This window comes from Rhopalosiphum padi, chromosome 1, assembly GCF_020882245.1.
Source record: "Rhopalosiphum padi isolate XX-2018 chromosome 1, ASM2088224v1, whole genome shotgun sequence".
NCBI classification, from domain to species: domain Eukaryota; kingdom Metazoa; phylum Arthropoda; class Insecta; order Hemiptera; family Aphididae; genus Rhopalosiphum; species Rhopalosiphum padi.
Window position 1 is genome coordinate 38,126,216 of NC_083597.1, and position 27,436 is coordinate 38,153,651.

Here is a 27,436-nt window from a genome sequence, read left to right on the forward strand (position 1 = left end):
CGTCGCACCGGCGCGCGGTCGGGGAGGCGCGGCCTACGGCGCGGGCGCCGCGTCATCCGACGACCCGGCCGCCCGGTACCTCTCCACGCCGCGCCCGCCGACCCTGTCCTCTCCGCCCCGCAACTGTACCCGAATCACCCGGCCCCATCACCCCCCCACCGAAGTTCCCCTCCGACGGACGACCCGGCGTGTTCCCTACCGGTCGCACAAATCGGCAACGTCTATATTATACTCCGGCGACTGCCGTCACCGCTGCAGACGTTTCGTGAGGTACGGACACTCTCCTCCGTCCGTTGCCGCCGACCTTGGGGATCTCCAAAACATTGTCGCCGGCCGACTCTCCCCCGATCACCACCCCTTTCGACGTCTCGTCGTCCAAAGCAATAAACGTGATGATATACTACGTCTACGTCATGTTACCGGCATACTTGTCCCGCAAAGGCCCGTCTAGAACACAACAGGTCCAAAACTTGTAAACGATTTTCGGATAGTACCCACGCCGAGGAGGACCCACGGCTACACACTATTCTGGATATCGCAAACCCACTACTCGGGCCACCGCCGAAGGGGGTCTGAAACTATGAACTTCGAAGGTTTAGGGTCAAACAAATACTGTTTTCTCGCATTTTTCTGACGTCGTTTGCAATGGACTGTCTCGATAGTCGATAGAAAACGATTACGAGTATATTCATTATATTATAATATAAATCGAAATAACTTGCTATTGAATAATATTCCATCAGTTTATCTCTCTCTCAGAAATTATTTATGTTTTTATTATATTTCATTGAAAATTGTTATACTTTGTCTCCACTCTCCACTGATTGCATAACGTTCACAAATCACACTATTAGAGTAATGACGTAGATGAGATAACAGCAGTCAATAAAAACACTTAAACTCTGTGTTATTGCAAGAAAACAAACTCATTTCAAATTTCAAGTGTGGTAGTGTGAATGTGTAGTGTGTAGACACCTTGTCTACAGCACGCAATAGGTAATTTACTTGGCTATTATAACACGTTTTGATAAAATATTTTTCTACTTTTTTCTGATTAAATCTTAAAAAGCTTTTTGAGTTATCTATATCGTTCGTTATCTGTATGACAATTTATCAGAAACATTTTTATCAGAGGCCTCCCGAAGGCATTACTAATTTTATTATTAGATTAGTTGCAACTTCCAAAGTCCATTCTGTATAGCTAATGTTATAAATTGTTATTATTATTAATAATACAAATAGTTAAAATGAATTTTAATTTGCTTTTAGTATTTTATAAATATCAGAAAGTTACGTGAATTTGGGTTTGTTGATTATCACTTATCATTAATAGTAATATTATAGTACCTATGTTAGGTATATTCAATAATATATAAATAAGTACTATTATACAACTGTAATGTCTGTAATATTATAGCATATCAAGTATCAATTGTGTATAGATATTGTTTGTATAGAATTATATACGATCATAGTTCATAATGTAGTTTTCGTTGTTCAATAAATTAAATTTGCATTTAACGATAGTAAAATTACTCGTTAATTTTACGAAGGTTACTTAGTATTAGCTAAGTTCGTTTTCAACGAATAATAATAATTTTTTTTAGGAATATAATAAAAATTTTGTTTTCTTCGGAATCACAATAAATATTGTTATAGATTTGATCACACCAACTACTAATAATTGTACTAGTATTATGAAAAAAAGGTATGCAAGTTGTTACCGCTCTGCTGTAAATTAGGTATCGAGTGGGTTACTATTATGGGTGTGTTAAATAGTTAAATTTGAATTCAATGTTAATATGTTATATTATTGGATACGAATAATAATTTTAAGCGTAATCGGTTTGATGCCTTATCAATATAATTAAGTATATTTCGTAATATGTTTTATTTTGATATAATATCTAACTTTAAAGCCATTTATTTTACTTATAATATTGATAATCTTATTAATTAAAGTTTAATTTAAAGTTATTATATAGTGAAAACGTTTTGTGTGAATTTCAAGTATCTACAGTTATTCGTTTTTTAATGAAAACGAAAAACCAATAATCGTATGGATAGAAATAGTTATTATACGAGTGAATGAATATCTGTTGAAAAAATTTGAACTCAAATGCTCATAAAAATTAATTTGGCTCTAAGATAAAATTTTTTTCATATACCTAGATTGAAAAACTTATAAAGAACCTTGAATTTAATTTTTAAATCTCAGGTATAAATGAATATTGTTTTATGTATTTTTAACTACAAAATAACATGTATTTTAGTCTTTTAAGATTTTTTCGAATTCTATCAAAATCCTAAATTTAAATGCTTATAAAAAAATATGATGCCTTTAAATTATTACGGTTTTTTTTTAATTGGGAAATGAACCACTTATTATAGGAAAAGTTTATTCATTTTTCAAGTATTTTTACCCATTCATAAATTTCTTATTGGCATTTATATGAAAAAAAATAATCGAAAATCTCAATTATTATCTATAAATAGCTAAAAAAAGTCAAAATATTTACCATATAATAAATTATATTAAATGATAATATAACTACTTGGTGAAAATTTCAAGTTTCTGTGGTTATTCGTTTTCGAATTGTAATAAATTAAAGTAATTAATTATTTCGTCAAAATCTAGTTTATAGCATAAAGTTTCTCGTTTTTCCTTAATTTTTTGTTTGTTTTTCCTGATTACCTATAAGAAAGTACCACAATGTTTTATCTCTCTAAAGTACAAACTATATCCAATTTAGAAACTACTTTTAAAATTTAAGACTTAAATTTAAAAATCGAAGCATTTTACAAACTAAACTTATCGTGTATCACAAAAAAAATAATATAATTTTAAGATCAATACTATAATAGCTGTAGCTGAAAGTTCTAAATAAAAAAAAGATCAATACATTGCTCTGCTCAGAACCTAAAAAACATATATATATATATATATATATATATGTATAGTGATGCTTTTAAGCTTTATCTACATACCTGGGTGGTGGATATCGATGTGGCTATTGGCTATATATATATATATATATATATATATGGTTATATAATTATATAATAATATTCATTGAGATACGCTTTGATATACCTATATATAAATAACTATTATATGAATAATATATAACTGCTAACTAAAAAAAATTGTCTATTGAATAGTTTTTTTCAATTTTAGTGTAGATATAGGTACTTATTAATAATTGACTGCAGATATAAATTATAATGTATAATAATATGTTTAATGTTATTGGATAAGTCTATACTCTACGGACTGCTGTCACTATTGATTAATAAATTTAACTGCTGTATTTTGTAGGACATATTATATTCATTATTTATATTATGTAGACATCGTGGGAGAACGGGTGAAGAGCTTAATACCCCTGAAAAATTGCAATAACTCCCAAATGGAATTGTGTGTAAGGTGTAACTATACATCCAGGAACCATGTAAATAGTAATTGGAAATCACATTAATTTGGGGCCCTCCCTTTAAAAAAACAAATAAAATATCCGCCTATGTATGCAAAATAGTATAGCTATATGTTACAACTTAAATAATGTAGTCGTAAATAAATTCAGAAGCATTTGTCTGATTATTCATTAATCATTTATTATATATTTATTTTATTGTAATATATTTTTTTATGACAATCTGTGTTCAGAAAAACCAACTTAGCGTTCTTATAGTTTAATATTAGAATGAATTTAATTATTAACAAACTTAAAGGTAATACCTAATGATATTAATTATAGACTATTTCGTAAGTCATAGGCTTTTATTGGTATTTTAATTTTAAAGTGACTTATAAAATTTATAATTATGTAAGATATTACAATTTTAAAATGCTTATAACGCGCTAAAAATTTTAGTATAAATTAAACTTTTTATAATATTCTTACCTTTAAATTTGATTATTTACTGAACGCAAATGTTCCATTGTGTATTTGTGTACGTGTGTAAGACGGAGACAAGTGACAACGCATGAGGATGTAACGTTATCTAAATGGTTTTGACAGTGGCGGAATTAGAAAAGTATTTTTTTACTTTGTTATGAGCGTTCGAAAGTAATAGGCAGTTATAACTTATAAGTATTAAAGTACGTCCGTTTGTTTCATTGAGTTACATTCTCACGTGGAACGGTCGTGAACCTTCATACGCATTAAGATAAATATTTGTGAAAATTAAAAATTTAGGCATACACAATATTATTATATTATATATTATATTTTATACAATTATACCTATAAAAGACTGGTGGCTACACTTACATCGATTATCGTCATACATTATTTTAATATTATTGAGTGCCTAATCTGTTAATTTGTATATTATGTTAATATTTATTTTACAATCTATTTAAATAATAGTTAAACAATAATTGAATGGACGAGAGAAAAAAAATATGTTTCTCAGAATGAAGAAACCTCCCAGTGGAGGAACGACGAGAATACGAGATGTTAGTATTTAATTGATTATTGTGTTAACATTTTTTCTTCTTTTCAATGGTTTAATGAAATCGAAGTTAGTTAATGTTAATGTTAATGTTAGTTTTAAATGTATAATGAACACATTTGTGAAATGCTTGAAAAATTATTAAGTCCATAATATAGGTAACTAAAAAACTACTAACTTTTGAAAATTAATTGCGTATATATATTTGCAGCTACCGCGATCTCTTATATTATACAACTGTTTAACTAATTTGCTGTAGATATAATTATTTATTCCAAGAGAGTGCGCTTTTTCCGTATGTATAATTTAAAAGCCGATCAATCGAAATTTGATTACTGTTTATCAAAAAAACAATTGTAATACAAGTATACAACTTAAAATGGTTAATATTGATGATTACAATATTAATAGTAAATAAATAGAACATTCCCACTATTAGTCGACGTATACGCTTAATTTCTGTTAATAGGTAATAGGTTAAAGTTGTTTGGCACTTACTTAAGTGGTAAAGAATAAAATATGTTAAGAAATATTTTCATTTTTACAATTCTTTATATTTTATAATATGTAATACAAATTCACGATAAATTATTATGGTTTTTATTGTAATATTGCATATAATATATTATTATATAATTTTTTTATCTTATAAAATATTCACAATGTATAATACTAACATAATAGTAGTAAAATATAAATTATTGTGTGGTATTAATGGGTTTCCTGTATTTGTTGTAATATTAGTTATCCATTTTTTGTAAGCATATACGAATAAATGCCTAGTTTGAATTTCGGAACTGCCACATTCGAAATCCCTATTTAGTTCTTTGAAATTGTATCCGTGACTGGCTATTCCATATAGGAATCCATTACAAATCATTGGGCCACCGCTGTCCCCAGGACATACCATATGGATGTCTGGTTTTGAACACAAATATTCTTTCCATGTATCTACTATATTCGATCTATTTCAACGTGTAGTTTCTATAAGTCGTGATCGATGGTAAAGGATCTGCTAAATGATTAAATTATATAGTACCTATACTAACCTACCTATTGGACAATTGACACGCTGTAGGACCGTACGTGACACTTGCATTGGTCATATATCCTATAAAGTCGGGTTGCGGTATATCTGCAGTAATTCCGAACCCGATAACTACACAATCCAAGCTTTTTCCGTGAGAAAAATCGTCCGGATGGCCAGCTACGCTTATATAACGGTCGACGTTCTTGAACGGTTTTCGTAGCTAAATCCCAAGTATAACTGTTTAAGTATATACTGTATAATAATATACATTATTATTTATTAGTTTATTACTAAACATTAATCGTTTAATATACACATGTTTCGTACCTGTACATTAATTTAATTCGTATTATTTAAAACAAAACAAAAACACACATATTATATTCGCGTTATAAATCATAATCGATGCTCAGAAAAAAATCTTTAAAAAGAAAAAATAAATGTATAAATATATTAAAAATTATAATATAGGTAGTAAGTACATGTAATATATTATCTCGTAGTTATATGCATACTATGTACCTATTACATCTTTTTTAGGCATAAATGCATTATCTAAACTATATGAAATTATTATTATTGTAGTTTTTGGTTAGGGACGTTTGGCCAAAATGAAATAATTATGTTACAAAAATAAAATATCTAAATACTTATTATTATTTTCTTAATGCGTATTGTACCCTTTACCTACGTTAATTTTGGCGAAAATAATGTAGGTGGTTATATAATGTATACATATAAATGATATTATTATAGATATGATAATTATGTCGAAAAGACCTTGGACTTTTGAGAGCAAATATAACTAGCTACACGCCTACACGCCTACACACGTCATAATATTACAATAATATTTTAATAATAATATAATATAATTATTATATTTACAAACTATAATATCACAGATTGCTTACTTTTAACAAACAGATGTCTGCTCTAAACGTTAATGGATTAAACATATCATGTTGATATATGTGCTGAATCTGTTGATGGCTATTACCGCGGAATATCTGTAATCGTTAAGGAACTTTTCATAGAAATATTTTTGTTATTTTATTTATCGTATACAAATGCGAGTATAAAAGAGAGAATACATTTATGTCAGATATTGTCATGTTGTCGGTACAATGTGCAGCGGTTAACACAAACCACTGCGATATTAACGAGCCCGTGCAAACAGCTTTTGTCGCAACGGATTTTAAGAAGATTTTTATTACTAAAATCACTACGAACGGATATTTCTCGACGTCATATATTTGTCCATTAGCTATAAGACCTTTGTTTTCATAATTTGACACATTTCCTTCCAATTTCACCACGTTAAATAATAAAAACAAAACGAGAATAATTTTAATCATAATATATTACGACACGCTAAATGTGTGTAGTAAACTAGTACAGTTAAAACATATGGTCATAAATAAGATTTCTAGTTGACTTTTAATAACCCCGGCAACTTAATATTATTTTAGCCACCATTATAGACAAAATACTAACGTCTAAACATAATATAATATATTTAAATATACCCAATAGGTAAATAATAATATGTATGTTCCTAAGACCAACGTTAAATAAATAATTTATAATATATTGTGATTAAATCATTAAGCAATAAAATAACAAGAAAATTTTATGTTTATAAACTTACTAGGTAACTATTATATGTAGGTACTAACTGAAAATAACTAATAAAAATATGTTACGATTTAAAATATAGATAATTGATCTGTTATTTGGTATTCGAGTATATCTACACGTCTTGATATATTAAAATATTCGATAAATAAAATAGAAATAAATAAAATATTATATTGGTTTGGTATGGATACTTTTAAGTTTTATTTTATGCGTAATATCAATGTGACCTGTTTAGTTTACTCGTACTTATTTATTGCATTCCGAATATTCTGTTATCCGTTTTAGAGTATTCTACCTTTTCACATACACCTGGCGGAAATTCCGGACCTCCGACTGTAGGGTATTGTAACATCAATGTAGTTGTTATACAGAAATTCGTTATAGTATGTTATTCTTATTATACGTGCCATACGCATCGGGGAATCAAAATTGAATTGAATTGTTTATTTGTATTATCAGTCGCCAGTCGGAGAGAAAAAGAAATCCAATTATTATTTTTATAGAAATAGTATATTACATGTATTATTGTAATATAACTTAAAATATCTATCAACCAGGTTGATAACTAGAAATTTGCATTAAAATATTGATAGTTAATTAATATTACATTAATAATATTAGCCAACCTAAACGTTTAATTTCTGTTATTAATTATACTAATCTGTGTATATTACGGGTACTTATAAGGGAAACATTAAAATATTTTTTTGTTTTACAATTCTTTATAGATTACAAATGTACAATAAATTATACTTGTGTTGCTTAAAACGATAAACATATCACATATCATATTAATAAGTTTATAAAGTATACTAGTATACAAGTAACACGAAATAGAATATATGATGCTAAAATACCTTATTCTAAAATATTTTTTGGATATAAATTTGTTAATTATCTCGGTCCTTTGTATTTCAACTTATTACCAATTATTATTAAAATAAGTATATACACTAACTCCAGGAATTTTAAAAAGTCAAATCTCAAAAAATTGATAGTTAACTGTTAATCACTCTAATAGAATAGTATTTATGTATATTGATTTATTTTGTTATGTACTTACTGGAACTTTAACAATGTATTTTTTATTTTTATTTATACTATTGTTCGATTATTATATTAATTACTAGATTTTGAAACTCTCTACCATCATCACAAGCTTGTTTACAGGTGGTAGATAGATTCATATTATTATATTATTGTAAACTTGTTCTTTTGAGCTCTATATAATTTATAATAAAATTATTTTTTTAAATAAAAAAAAACACACATTAAATATATAACTTGTTGTGTATTTATGTCTTATAAAAGATAAAATAGTGTTTTTTTTAGAAATATATAAATTTCTGAAAATGTATATATCTATAAGCATTAATCTTATTAGGTATTAAATTCTTATAAAGTACATTGAATCCCGAAATTCCTGTCAAAATAACTATATTATGCAAAATGCAAGTGATGATGACGGATATTATGGAAAATACAGCATCATTATTAAAAAATAAAAATAAAACATTATCAACGTATAATATACTAACATAATACATCTATAGTAATGTATAAACTATAGTGTGGTATTACCTAATGGTATCCATTTTCTGCAGTAAGCATATACTAATAGATGTTTATATAGTCTAAATGTTGGGACAGTCAATGTCCGTATCTCTTTTTTCTTTGAAATTATATCCGTAACTCACATCCCATTATATAGGAGTCCTTTGAAAATCATTGGACCACCGCTGTCCCCAGGACATATCATATAAAACCAAACGGTTTTGAACACAAAAATACATTTTCATATAAATCCATGTAAGCATATATCTTTTATATTTTTTGATCTTGATTTATTTCAAGTGTAGTTTCTATAAGTCACATGGCCGGAGGTCGGCAGGTACGTGATCTACTAAATGCCTAAATTATTTAGTGCCTATACAATAAATGAGAAATTTAATTGCAATAGGATCCTACGTGACAATGCCAGAGTGGTTATTTTCAACAGACAGATGTCTGACAAACATTTTATTGGGTTGTACATGTTGTGTTGAATATGTACGCCGGACGTGTTCGTTGATCGTGAATATTACTGTGGAATACTTGTAAACGTTACTCGAAACTTTTTGTAAAAATATATATATATTTCATGATAATACAAAATACAAACGGGGGTATATAAGCACGAGGATACATGTATATTATATAGAATGTAGATATCGTCACGCCTTCGGTGCATGTGATGAGACGGTCAATCGTGATATCAACGAGCTCGTGTAAAAGTTGCTTGAAATTCTCCATTTTTAAAACTTTTAATAATATTATGCTCACTACGAATGGATATATCTTGACGTAATATAAATATCCGGTAGCTATACGAACATTTTTTTCATAATTTGATACATTTCGTTTCAATATTAGTGATCAGTATTAAAAAATCATAATGAGAATACATTTAATCATAGTGTCTAATACGAGTAATACGCTAAATTTGTGTAAATGTATACAGGTATAACTGTATAAGATATGGTCATAAATAAGACATTAATCTCTAGTAGACTTGTAATAACCCCGGCGACTTGATATTGTCTTAGCTATCACTACATATAGACAAAATACTATAACGTCTAAACGGATTATAATTTATAATATAGACATTTAAATAAACAATAGTTAGACAATAATATACTTATAATACTACAGAATACAAACATATTAAAAAAGAATATAATATTATTTTATAAAATATATAACTTTTACAATACATTTTTACGTTATTTATACAAATAATTAATAATAATATATTTCTATGAGGTCAATAAGCAATCAAATATAACGGGAACATTTTATAAATATAAATATAAACGTAGTACTTACTCATAGGTTCTAATAAGTAATAGTGTAGGTAGTATAGGTACTATAGGTATTTATTATAATAACAAATAAGTGAAATAACTAATAAATATGATGTTTTCATGTACCTACATTTTTAAATTATAACATAAGTACACGATTGGAACGGCGTTTTAACGATCAAAGTTTCTTTTCCAGCTCATAGCTTCTTCCAATAGCTCTAACATTTTACGTCTTGTATCCGTTAGAATTTGGTCAGATAATTCGTCCATTAAAGGCGACAGTGATAGCAAGAACAGTTCATTGCCTTTTTTGTCACTGGATTCTTTTAACTCTCGCAAAATTGTCCACCTTTATGGGTAATTTATAATATTACATCAAAATTATATTTTATTTTTGGCGTATGAATTCATAAAAGCCACAAAATATTTTACTCAAGTTACCTGTTCGTGTTGATTGATACTGGTTTGGGTAACGCAAATCCGGGATTGAATGTATCCAGTGGATAACACTAAAAAAAACATAATTTATATTTATATTATTCATTTTTAAAGTACAATTAAGTATAGTATTAATATGATTTAGTTCACCTCTTCCAGCATGAGCTTATCTTGATAGCATAAAGGCTCAGGTTGTACATCTTTTTTTGAAAAATGTATTGTGATATTTACTACACGTATGACATTATCGCCTGTAATTAGTATTTCAATAAAAAAATATTTATACTTTACTTCGGCTTTTAAATTAAGCGAAGTTCTACATTTATCGTAATTTAATTTACTAACCGATTGCGTAAAAACAGAATACAATCAGCACGAAACCGCCTTCCCATAGTAAATATTGATAAGGCAATGCCCTCGAACGGTTTATATGAGTCTTCCAAAATTCTCGATAGCCATATTTGATAGGTAATAATTCTACATGACGTCTTCTAACGATCATAGGATTCTTCAGGACAATTTGATGGTATTCAGGTGGTACGTGCAGTACAATCGGAGTCAACTGATACGGCATTGAAGCTGTGAAACAATATTTAACATTTAAGTGTTATTTAAATTCACATAACCATACAAATTTGAATAAATGATTTGTGCACTTTTATTGTTTCTTCATAAATAGAAATTAAACTTAAATAAATAATTCTATCAAGGAGTAGTGATTATACCATATATGGGGCCATGGGGGATTAGTTATTACTAATCATATAAAGTTAAAAGTAAAAAGAAGAATGAAAATATGATGATTTGAAAGTGGTTAAGTAATATAACATAGGGTAGTTTGACTAAATATTTATTATGCAAAGCAGAAGTGTAAGATTTAAAATATGTAAATGTTATATAAATGTTGAAATGCATCACAGCCGAGGGGAGGGGGGAGCATAGGAACCCAACATACTTTTGAGTTTTAGACGTTGCTATTAGTGTATTATTAGTAAAATCTAATGTTCGCATAAGATAACTGATAAATGAGGACTATAATATATCACGATTGTGTAATACTGCGATAATAACTGCAGTGATTTTTTATTGTTATAGCACAAATACATGGTTACTTATACTTGAAATTGTTCAGTTATTGTGAATTATAAATTATAATATTGCATAATATTAAAATATATTAAGTTAAAATTAAAGTATAGGATAATTTGAGTTAAAATTCAAGATGTCTATTAAAATGTACGTTCAATTAAACTTGTACAACTAGAGTAAACATATTTTGATTATATCACTTATTGTGATTTTAGCCTTCAAGTGTTTCAACTTGTTATTTCCCACGTTTTCGTTCAAAAAACAAGGTGTGTTAAAAAAAATCATAAATGTTTATTTTATTCGTTTATTGTGAAAAATAAAAATAAAAATACTATTCATTAAATTGAATATTTTCAGTGACAATGAAAGTGTATTATAAATTATAATAATAACTTATATTGTTTGTATGAATTATTTATCATTTCTTAAAAATACAAAACACTTTATTGTATTATTTCTGCATTTCTATGTTTGCGTATATGTACAAAAAATTGTGAAATTACGAGTAATATTTGATTATTTGTACACAATACTGTTTAGCCGTTTGGTTATTATAATAATTTTAAAATCAATTAATATTATAAGGACACCAATCGAAGATATATTATGATAAAACAATATATTTTTATTATTCCATAAATAGCATAAACAAGAATGTCATGATATGAAAAAAATATTACTAAAAATATAGATGTTTAAATTTTTTCAAGTTTAAACAGCTATTTTTAGGAATATTTTTTTACGTTTAATATTCCTACGAGTCATGCAGTACATATCTTGGCTCACTTACTTAATTCCGGGTAGCAGTTTAAATATTTCAGCATCATAAAAAGCATTTTCCAACCAGGTTTATGAACCATGCGTTCACGTGCACCATGAGTGCCATCATGAAACTTGAGTAAAGCCTACAAAAAATAAATACATAATGTATTATGTAAACTAAATTCTTGATTTCATATACATTTTAATATTAATTTTCTTTATTTACATAATATATACAGTGTACCTACTTAAATTAATTAAATATACATGATACAAGATTTAATTTCGAGCAGTTGAATAACTTGAATATTTATTTAAGATTAAACTGTATTGTCTATTAGTGAACTGATTTATTAAAAAAAAAAATGAATTTATTATCATGTATTACAATTGAAAATGTATTTATGTATAATAATAATAATAAACAAATAAATAAATAAAAAGTGAAATTGAATCAAAACAACGATTTATAATGCATTTCAATTTTGGTATTTTTGCTTCTCGCATTCTATTGATATAATATTTTTTTTTACTATTTTTATTTAATCAAAGTATACCGTAAAATAAATTTAATGCATATTATTAAAAATAAAAGATTGAATAAAAGCATGAAAAATATGCAAAAATAAACAATATACAATTTTATATATTTGGAAATTGGAATCATACTAACGCATAAATCAATTTTGTGGATAATTTTTCTTTTATGGCATAAGCATCTATATGTTAATATGTATATTCTATAATGGTTTGTAAAAACTATAACAATTTTATAGCGTTTGAACTTTGTTTATTAGTAGTTTTACCATAATCCAACAAAATGAATATAATAAAATAGTATTATATTGTTTCAAAGAGTTGAATACAATTTTTATGTCAATCGGAGAGAAAAAGAAATTCATTAATTTTTCGTACGGAGAGAGAATAATATACGTGTCCTGTGTCCAGCGTCTTTTATTGTAGTTTTAAATATAGTGATGTTATTTCATTGCTCTTTTCCTTTAAATGGTTCGACGTTTTAAAAGTGCACTTTAATTTTCTTTTTTATTCATTATGCAATGATACATAAATTATATTTTATTTTGGTATGCGACCATATACAGTTTGTTACTTTTTCAAAAAAATGATAAATTGGTAAATTGATGTCTTATTTGTATAACAAAATATTATTCTCAACGGTTTCTGGGTGCACTGACAATAATAATATAGTCGTTTTTCGGAACGTACAAAATTGTTTTGAAAATAAAAATGAAAGGTCAATCCATTATACTTATATATATATATATATGTATAAATAAATCGTATTCGAGATGATAATGATGGTGATTATAATAATAATAATATATATTGACTAGTTAATGGTAGAAACATACTTGGACGAGATCGTATCCGGCTTCTTCGGTGGTTTTCGTCATGTTTCAGCGGTTAAGATTTTGCAGCGTTCGTTCAAAGCTTTAGACCACTCGGCGGCACTACCTGTTGTATTCAAAGGCTTTATACGGTTGGAATGCGCGCAAACACAAAAACCTAACTGCCGCGGCTAACACATCGGTCTATTTCTAGACGTTTGGCGTCTGCCAACTTGCGCGCGATCTTTTTGTCATCGGACATCGATTCGGCTTTACGCGCCGGGATTATGTCTGTCCGCGGATCAGCTGTTTATAAATACCAGTTATTGTTGTATACCGAGTTTTCGCCTTAAAATAACACGGTGGTGCAATGTTTTTTAAAAGAAAAATATTATTACTTCCGCGCGTCATCAATAATATATACCACACGAAGGTCATCGAGTGTGTAGGGGGGCTCTTAATATATCATCTAGCTATCCGTAAATAAGGCGCAAGCCCACGGGACGCGTAACTGATAAATATATACCTATATACGTTTTGCCGGATTTGACGACATTGTTTATGTTAATATTATGATGACGCGTAACAAGACAATAATCCGTCGCGATCTCGAATCTTCAAATTTTTCATCTGCACACCGACACTGCAGTAATAATCTATATGGTATATTATATTGGCGTATAATGGATTATACTCGTATCACAATAAATTCAGTTATAGTAATTATGCGGACATGTGGTATTTATCTCTGGACCTAACCTATATAGAGGACAAGCGAGGAGTTAGCCAGCGGACGAATAACAAAATTTATAATTTCTATCGTGCGATATCGAAACCAGTCGTTAAGTTTAAAGTTAATGTAGGTTTCTATAACGAATGTGTGTTAATTGCTTTAATACTCTAATGTATGATATTCAACAAATGTATACTTTCTCTTGACTTAGGGCTATAGCTTGACTTAGAAGAAAAAAATAAAATATCATAATTATTAAAAAAAACTGCCGATGAAAGAATATTGAAAAAATACGAGTAATAAACTTTAGTACAAGGCACATTTTTTTTCTGCAGTACGTATTTTTATCTTCTTCTAAACATATGTAGGGACTAGGTATATATTATGTAAAATAATAATATGCTCTTTTATACATGCTATTTAACAAAAAAAAATTGCTCTTATGAACGAAGAAGAGTGAAAATGCAATGATATTTTTCTTATGAATTCTAATTTTTCTCCTGATATTATCAAATACATATATATTTATTTACAGCACATTATTACTTATATAGATGTTATAGTAATAATACTGTGTTGCATTATTTTTGAAAAATAAGCATAGTCATTAACCTTAAATTGATTACACATATTATTTTTGTTATTGTTACGTATATTTTATTATCTTATAAATTTAATTGACATGATAAACCAAGCCTGTATATAGGAGGGGTGGGTAAAGGATCACTCCTTCCCGACATTTTTATAGTAGAAACAAAAACTATAGTTTTTATAGTTATAACTACAGATTTTATGTATAATTGTACAACTAAAGTTTATGTATTAAAAATATTTATCCCCCCCTCGAAAATTGATCCTGAATACGTGATTGTGATAAACCAAACCGAGAATATCTTGTTAGCGTACAATATTTGGTTTTATCCATCTCGCTCATATGCAATAAGAAACTTAACATTAGAAATTTAAATTTAGCAGAATCAATCTTATTGTGTTATTACTTTATTAGCTATATAAAAGTGAATAGACCTATTATACAATTTAAGTTAAGAATATGTTTTTATATTATGTTTTTTAATTTTTTTTTACGATATTTAGATTTTTATGGAAGCTATGAGATTTAAAAATGCTCATATATACCGTATACAATACCGTATACATGTTATGTTAACTTAAATTAAGCAGTATTTTATGATAAGTTATTTTCTTTAATTTGAAAGTTCGTTACCTTGAACACAAATCTACTGTGTTGCACTTTGAACGTGTGTTAGAGATCTGAAAAAAAACAAATAGTGCACTGACGTCTTCAGGTCTTCTTAACAAATTTTAATTCATTACAAGATCTAGATTTATATAATATGCGTATCTATTAATCAAACTGTATATCATAAACGGAGTATTTTGCCATAATTTTTATCAAATTTATTCATTTCAATGATATATATATATATATATATATATATATATATATGTGTATAAACTGCAGTAATTAACGAAACAATTTAAATGTGTTTAATGTTTAATATACATATACAGTATACATTTGTATTACATTTTTAAATAAATATTAAAATATATAATATTGTACCGATATAAGTTATTTTTATTCACCGCAATCGTCTCCAAAGTAGGAACAATACGAATCTATATTTTGTATTTATATTTTTAACTTAATATGTATAATCATGTACGCAAAAAAAAAACATAATAATAAACAGAGGTGCGGTAAAATTTAAATTTAACACTGACACACTGTGTGGAAATTTGCGTAGGTCGTGTTATTAAGACCGTATATGAGACAGCGAACTGCAGCTGAACAATATTAAATTCTATGAAAATATATACCACATAGTATTTTTGTGGACTGTTTTTGTGTTACTATTCAATGTCCCGCGGTGTGGTCTCACAATTTGGCCTTCGGTTGTAACTTGTAAGAATAATTGTTTTTAATCAAAACACTTTGAAACATGATGAAAAAATATAGTCTTTTGTAGTTTTGTGTAATATTAGTACATAGTATGGCTGTGAACGAGTACAATAGTACTATAACTATTACGACGTGATTAAAATAATCTGCATAGCAACTAACATTAAAAAATGGTGGTTATCATTCGCCACAAGACATTCCGTAAATGGCACATAAAAAAATCTTATTATTTAAGAACATAGGTATAGTCAAAAAACCAAAAAATCAGAATTTGAATATAAAAAGGGGTCATTATACTTAGTAAATCAGTATTTTTTAGGAGATTGTTTTAATATAATATATGACAGACTTTATATATTTTCCATTGTGGTCATCAATCTTCGTATAAATAATACCAATATGAAATAGAACCATATGATGATATATTTTGTAGAAATCTAAATTAAATAGTCAATGTATTTTTTGTATAAATATTAAATATATTCGGTTTCAGTACCTCACAGACACGGATAGAACCAACGAGTTACTGAGTATAACTTGGTGGACTGGCTGGTGAAAAACAATAACATGAACTACATTTTGGTAGATTACAATTTATAAGTATTAAGCTTAATAAACCATTCTTAACCATTTTAATAGGTTTTGGCCGTTTTGGGCTAGTAAATATATACTAATACTTTAATGGACCTGTATTTACCCTACTGATACTGCAGTACTGCACACTTCTGGTTTCGACATTGATGTAACCAACGCACGTTTCACAAACGTTTTCATACTGCTGTGGGTTTAATGCATTGAAAATCCGTTCGATTAGAATGAACTGAGTAAATTTGCAAAACAAACCTTTTTTCTATATCTACTACCTATTGTGTAGAACCGACTATTTCACATTACTGCTAAGAATAATATCAATATCAAATTATGATACATTTTGGAGTAGGTTAAATCATTTTTAAGGTGAAACGTATAGGCAACTTATGATCGTTGTGGGCATTGCCTATTTTACGTTTGGACGGAGTCGGAATCGATTAAAAAAAAAAAACTAACCGAGCAAAACTTTTAAGTTTCGGTATTGCGCTACACAAATAGGCCGTGACACTTTTCGAAAATATCGGTTTGGGGGAGAGTCAGTTGTCGATACTCGTAAACAAATCGACAGTGGCCTAATTTTAAAATTATTCGGTATTGAGTGTATAATTAAGGTCTATGAGTAATATTATTATTGTTATTACGCATTTCTTTCGAAACCATTTTTTGGCTCCAAACCGCCGTCGTCCGAATAACAAGAATACGAAATGCGTACACACCGGGTAAATTATTGTTCGACGACACATTTTGGTCCCTTGTAAAGTAAAGGGACGTCCAAAAATTGTGCCGCAACGCACTAGGCGCTGGACACGGGCAATTTTTCCGTACGGGTGTCAGCAGCGCGGGCTCACTATACGATCATAGATCGCGCCGCTCCCCTAGGACAAGGATGTGCCCGAGCGCGCCGTCGGCCACCCGTACTTGTACGCGGTGTCGCGCGCGCGGGCGGTGCAGCGGCCACGACCGAGCGCGGCGGCGTTTGGTGCGCGTTACGCGGCCGTCGAGTGGCCACGCGTGCCGCCGTCGAGTCGTCGGTCTGCCGTTCGCGGACCGACGGCGGTTCGGCCGGCGACGCGCACGGCTCGGCCGACCGCGACGGACGGCACTCGGTAGCCGGCCACCGTTCGCCGGACGGCCGATCAGCGCTATCTACCGGCCGACGTCAAGCCGGACGACGCGAAACGTTTTGCGTTTCGACACCAGTCCGTTTTTTGATCTTCCTTCGCGTGTCGTGACGAACGGCCGATCGACATAAATCATTATAAATACTATAAAATATGTCATAATAATATCGAACGAACTGCGACAACGACAACAGTACAATATTGTTATTATTAATACATATTATTGTTAAAAGGCAGTGTAAGATTTACGACGCTCAATAGTTGCGTCGTTTCCGTCCAGTGGTCCGGAATCGCCGAGTTGGAGACGATTGCCAAACGATTTACTTCCGGCGACTATAGACCACGTGTTGACGGTCCTTTTGACGACCGATGACACCGAAATAACGATGGTATATGTCCCGGACGTGATGATTTTTCACGCAAACTACAATAAGTATTATACGTTCGTAAAATAACGTTTCGCGTAGTGGTCGCACATGTCTGCCACCAGGCGACGCCACAAATACATACTTCGATTAAATTGCATTCAATTTATTCTGAAAAACGGTTTATAAAGGGTCACGAGTAGGTCACTGTAATGGGTGTGTTAAATTTGAATTCAATGATATATCATTGTATACAAAAAACGAGATTCTGAACGGACACAGTCACTCCGCAGCGTATATCACCAAGTAAATTTCAATTTATTATGTTTTTTTATTATTCCAATTAAGTAATTTATTTTACCATTAACATTACGGTAGGTTGAATTCATTTTTGTCAAAAATGCGACATTCATTATATCATTAATATTTAGTTATTACAATTATAAATATTTATAAGTGCCAGATTACATTATTATTATTAACAAACAATAACAATAGTTATTAACATTTGAGTCAATAACACTTTACCATAAAACTATAGTTTGAAATGTTTGAATAGGTTCTGGGTATAAATAGTTAAAATCTTAAAATTAATCTACGTGTTATGAAAATTTCATTGCGTATAGTAAAATGTATGACATACCTAAAAGTTTTAAATGCCCACGAATAATGTTTTTGAATTATACCAAAATAATTGATATCATTATTTTTTATCGTTAAAATACCTAATTTAGTTAAAATTGTGTTAAATGTCTATAAAATATAATTGTGTTTATATATTTTTAATAGCTTTATCTTTATGTTTTTTATAAATATAAAAATAACGTATTTGGTATATGGGATCTTGTATTAAATTTTCAAGTATTTTTACCTATTCATATAGATTTTTTATCTTCATTATAAAAAAAAAACAAATGGAAATTTCAACTGTACTTATAAAGTTATAAATAGTTGAAAAAAATATGTTTAACATATTATACTGGAAATTATTGTATAAACATTTGGTGGAAACAATTTTTTTACGGTTATTCGTTTTTCAATTGTTAGCTTTTGAGCGTGAAGAATATTTATTAATATTTAATCGTGATTGTAATATCAGGTGTTTATAGGGAAAAATTATTGTTGCAGATAACTTATCTTATTTTCTGACAAAAGTTTGGTGTCAAAAGTTTGGTGTCAAAAGTTTAAAGCTGTAGTCTGGTATAAGTATAGCCCAATTGGCAATCACACGGAATAAATATTAATTATCGGTATCATAACGACATAACCTATACGAATATTACTATAGAAAGTATAAATATTGTACAACTTTTCAATCTTTTAATTTTAATCATAATATAATATAATGTTCAAAAGCGAGTTCTATGCACTCGCGATATTTTTATATTTTAAATTTTTATTGGACTTAATTACAACTTCGGCTTCTATAAATATATTTTATGACGATTAGTTACACTTTTAATTTAATAATATTGTTTTTCAATGTATACAACAGTGCACTGATGCGGGTAAACTACAACTGTACACCGCACGTATAAAATATTTATTACGTTGATCTCAAGAATTCTACTCCCTATATTGGTGTTATTGAAACATATTATTTTGTAACGATCTATATAGGTTATGCGTAATAAAAATACATGAACGCGTCCATGATAATCGTTAATCATTTTCGACGGAAACCATTATGTTATTATATTATATTAATTGACAGTCCGTTTAATTATTGTAGCAGTAGCAGTATGTGTCATAGATTCAATTCATATACATCCGTGTACTGCAGTATTATAGAATATAGGGTACAACATGGTGATATTGGTATAAGGTTATATGTATATGTCCTATAATCCATTGTTATTAGTACCATGTATTTTCAATATTTCAAAAATTGTAAGCGTAATAATACATTTTAATTTAGGTACTAAGTATACTTATATGTATTCATTAAATAACAATAAACACAATTTCGCTTAATATTTAGATACAAATAATTGTGGGCGTTTCGACGAACTAATTAATCATATATTTGCAGCATACATGTTGCTTAGAAATAACTTCAAATTTTAATTTAGGCATATCGATACATGATGTTCTTCTAAAAATTCAGACTTTGAATAAATAAATTGTTTAGGGGGAAAAATCGGGATGAGCATCATCTTGGCAAATAATTACTCTTCATGTATCAGCCAATTCTCATTCAGTATTAACTAATTATGTAATAACAAATAGCCATCACGATCGTACAACGCATGTCGCGATCCGTCGAGTTTTATATATGGCAATATTAAGCTGTATTATACATAATATCCCTATTCGGAGTGTGCGCAGATAGTCAGATCCAGGTATACCGTATACACAGGAGTATGGTTATGGATTTGTACGTAATATATTATTTAAAGTAAAGTAAAGGGACGTCCAAAAATTGTGCCGCAACGCACTAGGCGCTGGACACGGGCAATTTTTCCGTACGGGTGTCAGCAGCGCGGGCTCACTATACGATCATAGATCGCGCCGCTCCCCTAGGACAAGGATGTGCCCGAGCGCGCCGTCGGCCACCCGTACTTGTACGCGGTGTCGCGCGCGCGGGCGGTGCAGCGGCCACGACCGAGCGCGGCGGCGTTTGGTGCGCGTTACGCGGCCGTCGAGTGGCCACGCGTGCCGCCGTCGAGTCGTCGGTCTGCCGTTCGCGGACCGACGGCGGTTCGGCCGGCGACGCGCACGGCTCGGCCGACCGCGACGGACGGCACTCGGTAGCCGGCCACCGTTCGCCGGACGGCCGATCAGCGCTATCTACCGGCCGACGTCAAGCCGGACGACGCGAAACGTTTTGCGTTTCGACACCAGTCCGTTTTTTGATCTTCCTTCGCGTGTCGTGACGAACGGCCGATCGACATAAATCATTATAAATACTATAAAATATGTCATAATAATATCGAACGAACTGCGACAACGACAACAGTACAATATTGTTATTATTAATACATATTATTGTTAAAAGGCAGTGTAAGATTTACGACGCTCAATAGTTGCGTCGTTTCCGTCCAGTGGTCCGGAATCGCCGAGTTGGAGACGATTGCCAAACGATTTACTTCCGGCGACTATAGACCACGTGTTGACGGTCCTTTTGACGACCGATGACACCGAAATAACGATGGTATATGTCCCGGACGTGATGATTTTTCACGCAAACTACAATAAGTATTATACGTTCGTAAAATAACGTTTCGCGTAGTGGTCGCACATGTCTGCCACCAGGCGACGCCACAAATACATACTTCGATTAAATTGCATTCAATTTATTCTGAAAAACGGTTTATAAAGGGTCACGAGTAGGTCACTGTAATGGGTGTGTTAAATTTGAATTCAATGATATATCATTGTATACAAAAAACGAGATTCTGAACGGACACAGTCACTCCGCAGCGTATATCACCAAGTAAATTTCAATTTATTATGTTTTTTTATTATTCCAATTAAGTAATTTATTTTACCATTAACATTACGGTAGGTTGAATTCATTTTTGTCAAAAATGCGACATTCATTATATCATTAATATTTAGTTATTACAATTATAAATATTTATAAGTGCCAGATTACATTATTATTATTAACAAACAATAACAATAGTTATTAACATTTGAGTCAATAACACTTTACCATAAAACTATAGTTTGAAATGTTTGAATAGGTTCTGGGTATAAATAGTTAAAATCTTAAAATTAATCTACGTGTTATGAAAATTTCATTGCGTATAGTAAAATGTATGACATACCTAAAAGTTTTAAATGCCCACGAATAATGTTTTTGAATTATACCAAAATAATTGATATCATTATTTTTTATCGTTAAAATACCTAATTTAGTTAAAATTGTGTTAAATGTCTATAAAATATAATTGTGTTTATATATTTTTAATAGCTTTATCTTTATGTTTTTTATAAATATAAAAATAACGTATTTGGTATATGGGATCTTGTATTAAATTTTCAAGTATTTTTACCTATTCATATAGATTTTTTATCTTCATTATAAAAAAAAAACAAATGGAAATTTCAACTGTACTTATAAAGTTATAAATAGTTGAAAAAAATATGTTTAACATATTATACTGGAAATTATTGTATAAACATTTGGTGGAAACAATTTTTTTACGGTTATTCGTTTTTCAATTGTTAGCTTTTGAGCGTGAAGAATATTTATTAATATTTAATCGTGATTGTAATATCAGGTGTTTATAGGGAAAAATTATTGTTGCAGATAACTTATCTTATTTTCTGACAAAAGTTTGGTGTCAAAAGTTTGGTGTCAAAAGTTTAAAGCTGTAGTCTGGTATAAGTATAGCCCAATTGGCAATCACACGGAATAAATATTAATTATCGGTATCATAACGACATAACCTATACGAATATTACTATAGAAAGTATAAATATTGTACAACTTTTCAATCTTTTAATTTTAATCATAATATAATATAATGTTCAAAAGCGAGTTCTATGCACTCGCGATATTTTTATATTTTAAATTTTTATTGGACTTAATTACAACTTCGGCTTCTATAAATATATTTTATGACGATTAGTTACACTTTTAATTTAATAATATTGTTTTTCAATGTATACAACAGTGCACTGATGCGGGTAAACTACAACTGTACACCGCACGTATAAAATATTTATTACGTTGATCTCAAGAATTCTACTCCCTATATTGGTGTTATTGAAACATATTATTTTGTAACGATCTATATAGGTTATGCGTAATAAAAATACATGAACGCGTCCATGATAATCGTTAATCATTTTCGACGGAAACCATTATGTTATTATATTATATTAATTGACAGTCCGTTTAATTATTGTAGCAGTAGCAGTATGTGTCATAGATTCAATTCATATACATCCGTGTACTGCAGTATTATAGAATATAGGGTACAACATGGTGATATTGGTATAAGGTTATATGTATATGTCCTATAATCCATTGTTATTAGTACCATGTATTTTCAATATTTCAAAAATTGTAAGCGTAATAATACATTTTAATTTAGGTACTAAGTATACTTATATGTATTCATTAAATAACAATAAACACAATTTCGCTTAATATTTAGATACAAATAATTGTGGGCGTTTCGACGAACTAATTAATCATATATTTGCAGCATACATGTTGCTTAGAAATAACTTCAAATTTTAATTTAGGCATATCGATACATGATGTTCTTCTAAAAATTCAGACTTTGAATAAATAAATTGTTTAGGGGGAAAAATCGGGATGAGCATCATCTTGGCAAATAATTACTCTTCATGTATCAGCCAATTCTCATTCAGTATTAACTAATTATGTAATAACAAATAGCCATCACGATCGTACAACGCATGTCGCGATCCGTCGAGTTTTATATATGGCAATATTAAGCTGTATTATACATAATATCCCTATTCGGAGTGTGCGCAGATAGTCAGATCCAGGTATACCGTATACACAGGAGTATGGTTATGGATTTGTACGTAATATATTATTTTACACCGTAAATAATTATGCACACGGTTTGTGCGGGCACGATATACCTAACTAGTGTTTATATAATATGGGGTGTTCACGTTTCGGCTTTGAGCTTTTGCGTGACTTTCATCAGTTACACACATCGCATACATACATATCATATATATATATATGTAGTATGTATATTGTATATATATATATATATATATGTAATATGTATATTGTGTATATACATTTATAAATATACATACACTATATGTAGTCGATACTTACATCGAACAATAGGAGCGCAAACACGAATATGGGCGTTCACCTTTCGGGTGAAAATATAATTAAAGAAAAACAATCTATCCAAATTAAGTGTGAGTACTCATATCACACGTGTCATTCTATAATATAATATTAAATATATAAATGCTGCACACTGTAGAGCAGTAGGTATACATAACATATTATATTAACTATAGCGATCCCAACGTCTCCTATTTTATTATAGTCGCGATATACCTACGATACGTGATTATTAATCTTCATTCTTTTTATGAGACGATACGATCAAATTAGTCACATTTTGAAAAAACTATACTGTCTGAATTAGTATATATATATATTACATACTTATTTATTATTTATAGGAGCTACCCGAACCAGATATGTATTTAGAAATTTGCGTAAATTGAAACGAAAAATTGAAAGAGCTTTTGAGCCCGAAATAAAGATCACAGAGTAAATTTATAAAGTGCAATATTTTACCCATACACCCTCTAACTATGAGTACATAAATGTCATATATCAGGGGTTCTTAACCGGTAGATTGTAAGCCCTCGAGGGATCAGTAGATGAATTACTCGATGGTCTACTACCATAGTAGATTTTATTATAATTTGTATTGATGTTTGTGCGTATTTAATTTCATAAAAAAGTGCATTAGTAATTTTTGTGAGGTATGACGATATACTCGTAATAATAATACTTTTTAAAATAAAAATTCGAATATTAAATAATAATCAAAATTAAAAATCTACTATATTTTATATTGTAAAGGTCCTGCAATGGGGGTCCATAATGCAGAAATGTTTAAGAGCCCTTGTCATATATGTATATTATATTGAATAAAAATATATAGGTAAATATTGAAGACTGGAGACTGAATTGAAAAAAAGTTTTTGAGTGAAGCTTGTAATCGATCAAGGATAGCTATGGTATCTTAAGCTTCCCGCCATCTATACAAGGGTCTGACGTCTGAGCACATTTCAATATAATATACATTTCGTATACCGCAGGCATAATAATATGTCTTATTTGCGGGTCCCGATTACTTTATGTACTTGTATATTTTTAAATTTCATATGGGCTAGTTATTATTGAAATTTCCTTTAAGTAAAATGTATAATATGAACTCTTGTTTTTATCGAAAGTTATATACTTCCAGTTAACCAATATTCCATCAATATAACAAAGTGTATACGATACGTATACGTATTGAATAATCATATTACGAGAACATTATAATGGTTTACCCAGACTGTCGAGAGTGCATAGAATAATATTTTTTTATTGTTCGAACGCGTTTATGGATCGGTACCGCTTTTAAAATGCGTACACTACACATTAAAACAGGGGATGTTTCCCGTTTTCTAGGTACCTACTAGGTATTCGTATTATATCGTACTCATGAATTCATCGCGTTAGTGTGTATTAGAAGATGATATACTAATTAAAAAACTAAAATCATAAATTAATTCCTTATAGTGAACTGCTGCAGTGTGTATATAATACTCCAAAGCTGTACAAGTGAAATCAACCAGTCAAAGTGACGCTGGGTAATTTTTATTTTATCCATGCATATTCATTATTCATCGAAAAGTTATAGGATAATGCTAAATAGTGTGTACTATAATTCTATAACTGCATACGGGAAGTCATACAGTTATTGGTGTGTTTATATATACCTAGCTATATACACGTGATGTCAACCGACCGCTATAACAATTAAAAGTTGACTGTTATAGTGTTATTAATTTTAACGATTTCTGAGACGCCTTTTAGCAAAATTTTATTTGGTAGTAAAATCAGTTTTATGCTATTTAAACTTTACGATGTCAATGGCGCTGTAGACGGGTTAGACCATAAAACGTTTCCTTTGGGTTTCGTACAATTTGATGTAACTACACCTATGAAGTATGCACAAAATACAATAAATATTAAATTATATTGACATTAAAAATACGCACAAGTAATTTTATGCATTATATATTTATATGTATGTATAGGTATTTTCCAAACATATACACATTACATGTGTACGATATAAGTATATTGTAACGTTACACGACAATTATACAGATAAATGGACAGTGCCCATAAATATTGGATGCACAGTGGTGGCATATTCTGCAGAATTTTTCAATGGAGGAGCATAGAACATGATTACAAAGTTAGCAGTGAAGTAGTAAATTCCATACCCTCCAAAGTAACTATACTTAATTTACTTTAAATCTCAACAAATATTATTTTTTATGCCTCATATATATATACAATATACATATATAAAAAAAATAATCATTTATAAAAGTAAGTCTATCAATTTTCTTGATTTTTGAGACATGACATCAAGTACTTCTTTGAAATGGCAATAACGATTTATCCATAAATGGCCAAACATGTTAACCCAATGCATTGTGATGAGTGATGGTTTTAACAATTAACTTAAAATTATGAAAAATATAATAAGTTATACATTATAGTAAATTTACTCTTTACTTCATGAGTCATTGTATTTCGGTTATATATTATGTTTTTAGTCTCTTCATACATGGAATGTTTTCTTAGTAATTGACGGCAAATATAGAAATTTAAGTATTAGGAAGTATTAAATGATAATATAAGACAATAAAAAATGTATTTGACTGTTTTAGGTAATTTACGATTTGCTATCAACTTTACCAGCTATCATACCTATTCTTAGATCATATGATTTGAATGTCAGAGTCAAAAATAAATTTTAAAAAGTTTTTTAAATAAATAAGGCTTATTATAGTAAGTGCATGTTCTAAAAATTGTAATTCTTGTGCTATAATAATTAATAAATTTACTTTTTCTTCAAAGCTAATAAATAAATTAATATAATATAATATATAAATAAAAATAAATGCACACTATTAAAATTAACTATTATTTGGGATTGTAAAATGCAAGCCATATGGTTTATCTTAGGATTTTTTAGAAAATCGTTGTCAACATTTTCAATTATTTTCACGTATCTTGTATGATTTAATGAGGAAAACCATTAAAGAATGTAAAGTATACGTATAATACAAATAATAAATATTTTTCAAAAATGCACGGACTTATTAAAAGGAATGTCAAGAAATTGAGAAAAGCGTAAAACGTTTATGCGTAACTAAAATATACATATTTTTTTAGTTACTATTTAGTTAGCATTTTATGTTATCTATTTTTTGTTAGTTATTATTTATAGAGGAATAATGTTTATTTTAAAACTTTGTTTAAAAACCACGATTGATAAAAAATGTGTTTGGAATTCATCGGTTCATCGTAACTATAGTACTTTATTACTTTT

General features: G+C 29.4%; 2 protein-coding genes and 2 non-coding genes across 4 annotated transcripts; all 4 read right to left on the minus strand.

Moving 5' to 3' along the window:
• Positions 1–5,116: 5,116 nt before the first annotated feature.
• LOC132920529 (trypsin-like) lies at positions 5,117–6,846 on the minus strand (the record flags this gene model as incomplete). The annotated part of the gene is made up of 4 exons (XM_060982990.1): positions 6,583–6,846; positions 6,403–6,498; positions 5,512–5,708; positions 5,117–5,423 (listed from the first exon to the last, which is right to left on the minus strand). Coding segments are annotated over exons 1-4 (864 nt in total), but the record flags the coding sequence as incomplete, so codon positions are not given.
• A 2,895-nt stretch (positions 6,847–9,741) lies between these two features.
• Positions 9,742–13,929, minus strand: LOC132917910 (uncharacterized). The gene is made up of 6 exons (XM_060978902.1): positions 13,638–13,929; positions 12,293–12,407; positions 10,759–10,992; positions 10,564–10,664; positions 10,417–10,484; positions 9,742–10,324 (listed from the first exon to the last, which is right to left on the minus strand). The coding sequence occupies exons 1-6, from the start codon at positions 13,677–13,679 to the stop codon at positions 10,147–10,149; spliced, it is 738 nt and encodes a 245-aa protein (XP_060834885.1). The 5' UTR covers positions 13,680–13,929; the 3' UTR covers positions 9,742–10,146.
• Positions 13,930–17,628: 3,699 nt separating this feature from the next.
• LOC132918780 (U4atac minor spliceosomal RNA) lies at positions 17,629–17,752 on the minus strand. Its single transcript, XR_009660572.1, has one exon. It is a non-coding gene; the product is annotated as a U4atac minor spliceosomal RNA (small nuclear RNA).
• A 3,006-nt stretch (positions 17,753–20,758) lies between these two features.
• On the minus strand, positions 20,759–20,882 carry LOC132918781 (U4atac minor spliceosomal RNA). The gene has a single exon (XR_009660573.1). It is a non-coding gene; the product is annotated as a U4atac minor spliceosomal RNA (small nuclear RNA).
• Positions 20,883–27,436: the final 6,554 nt, after the last annotated feature.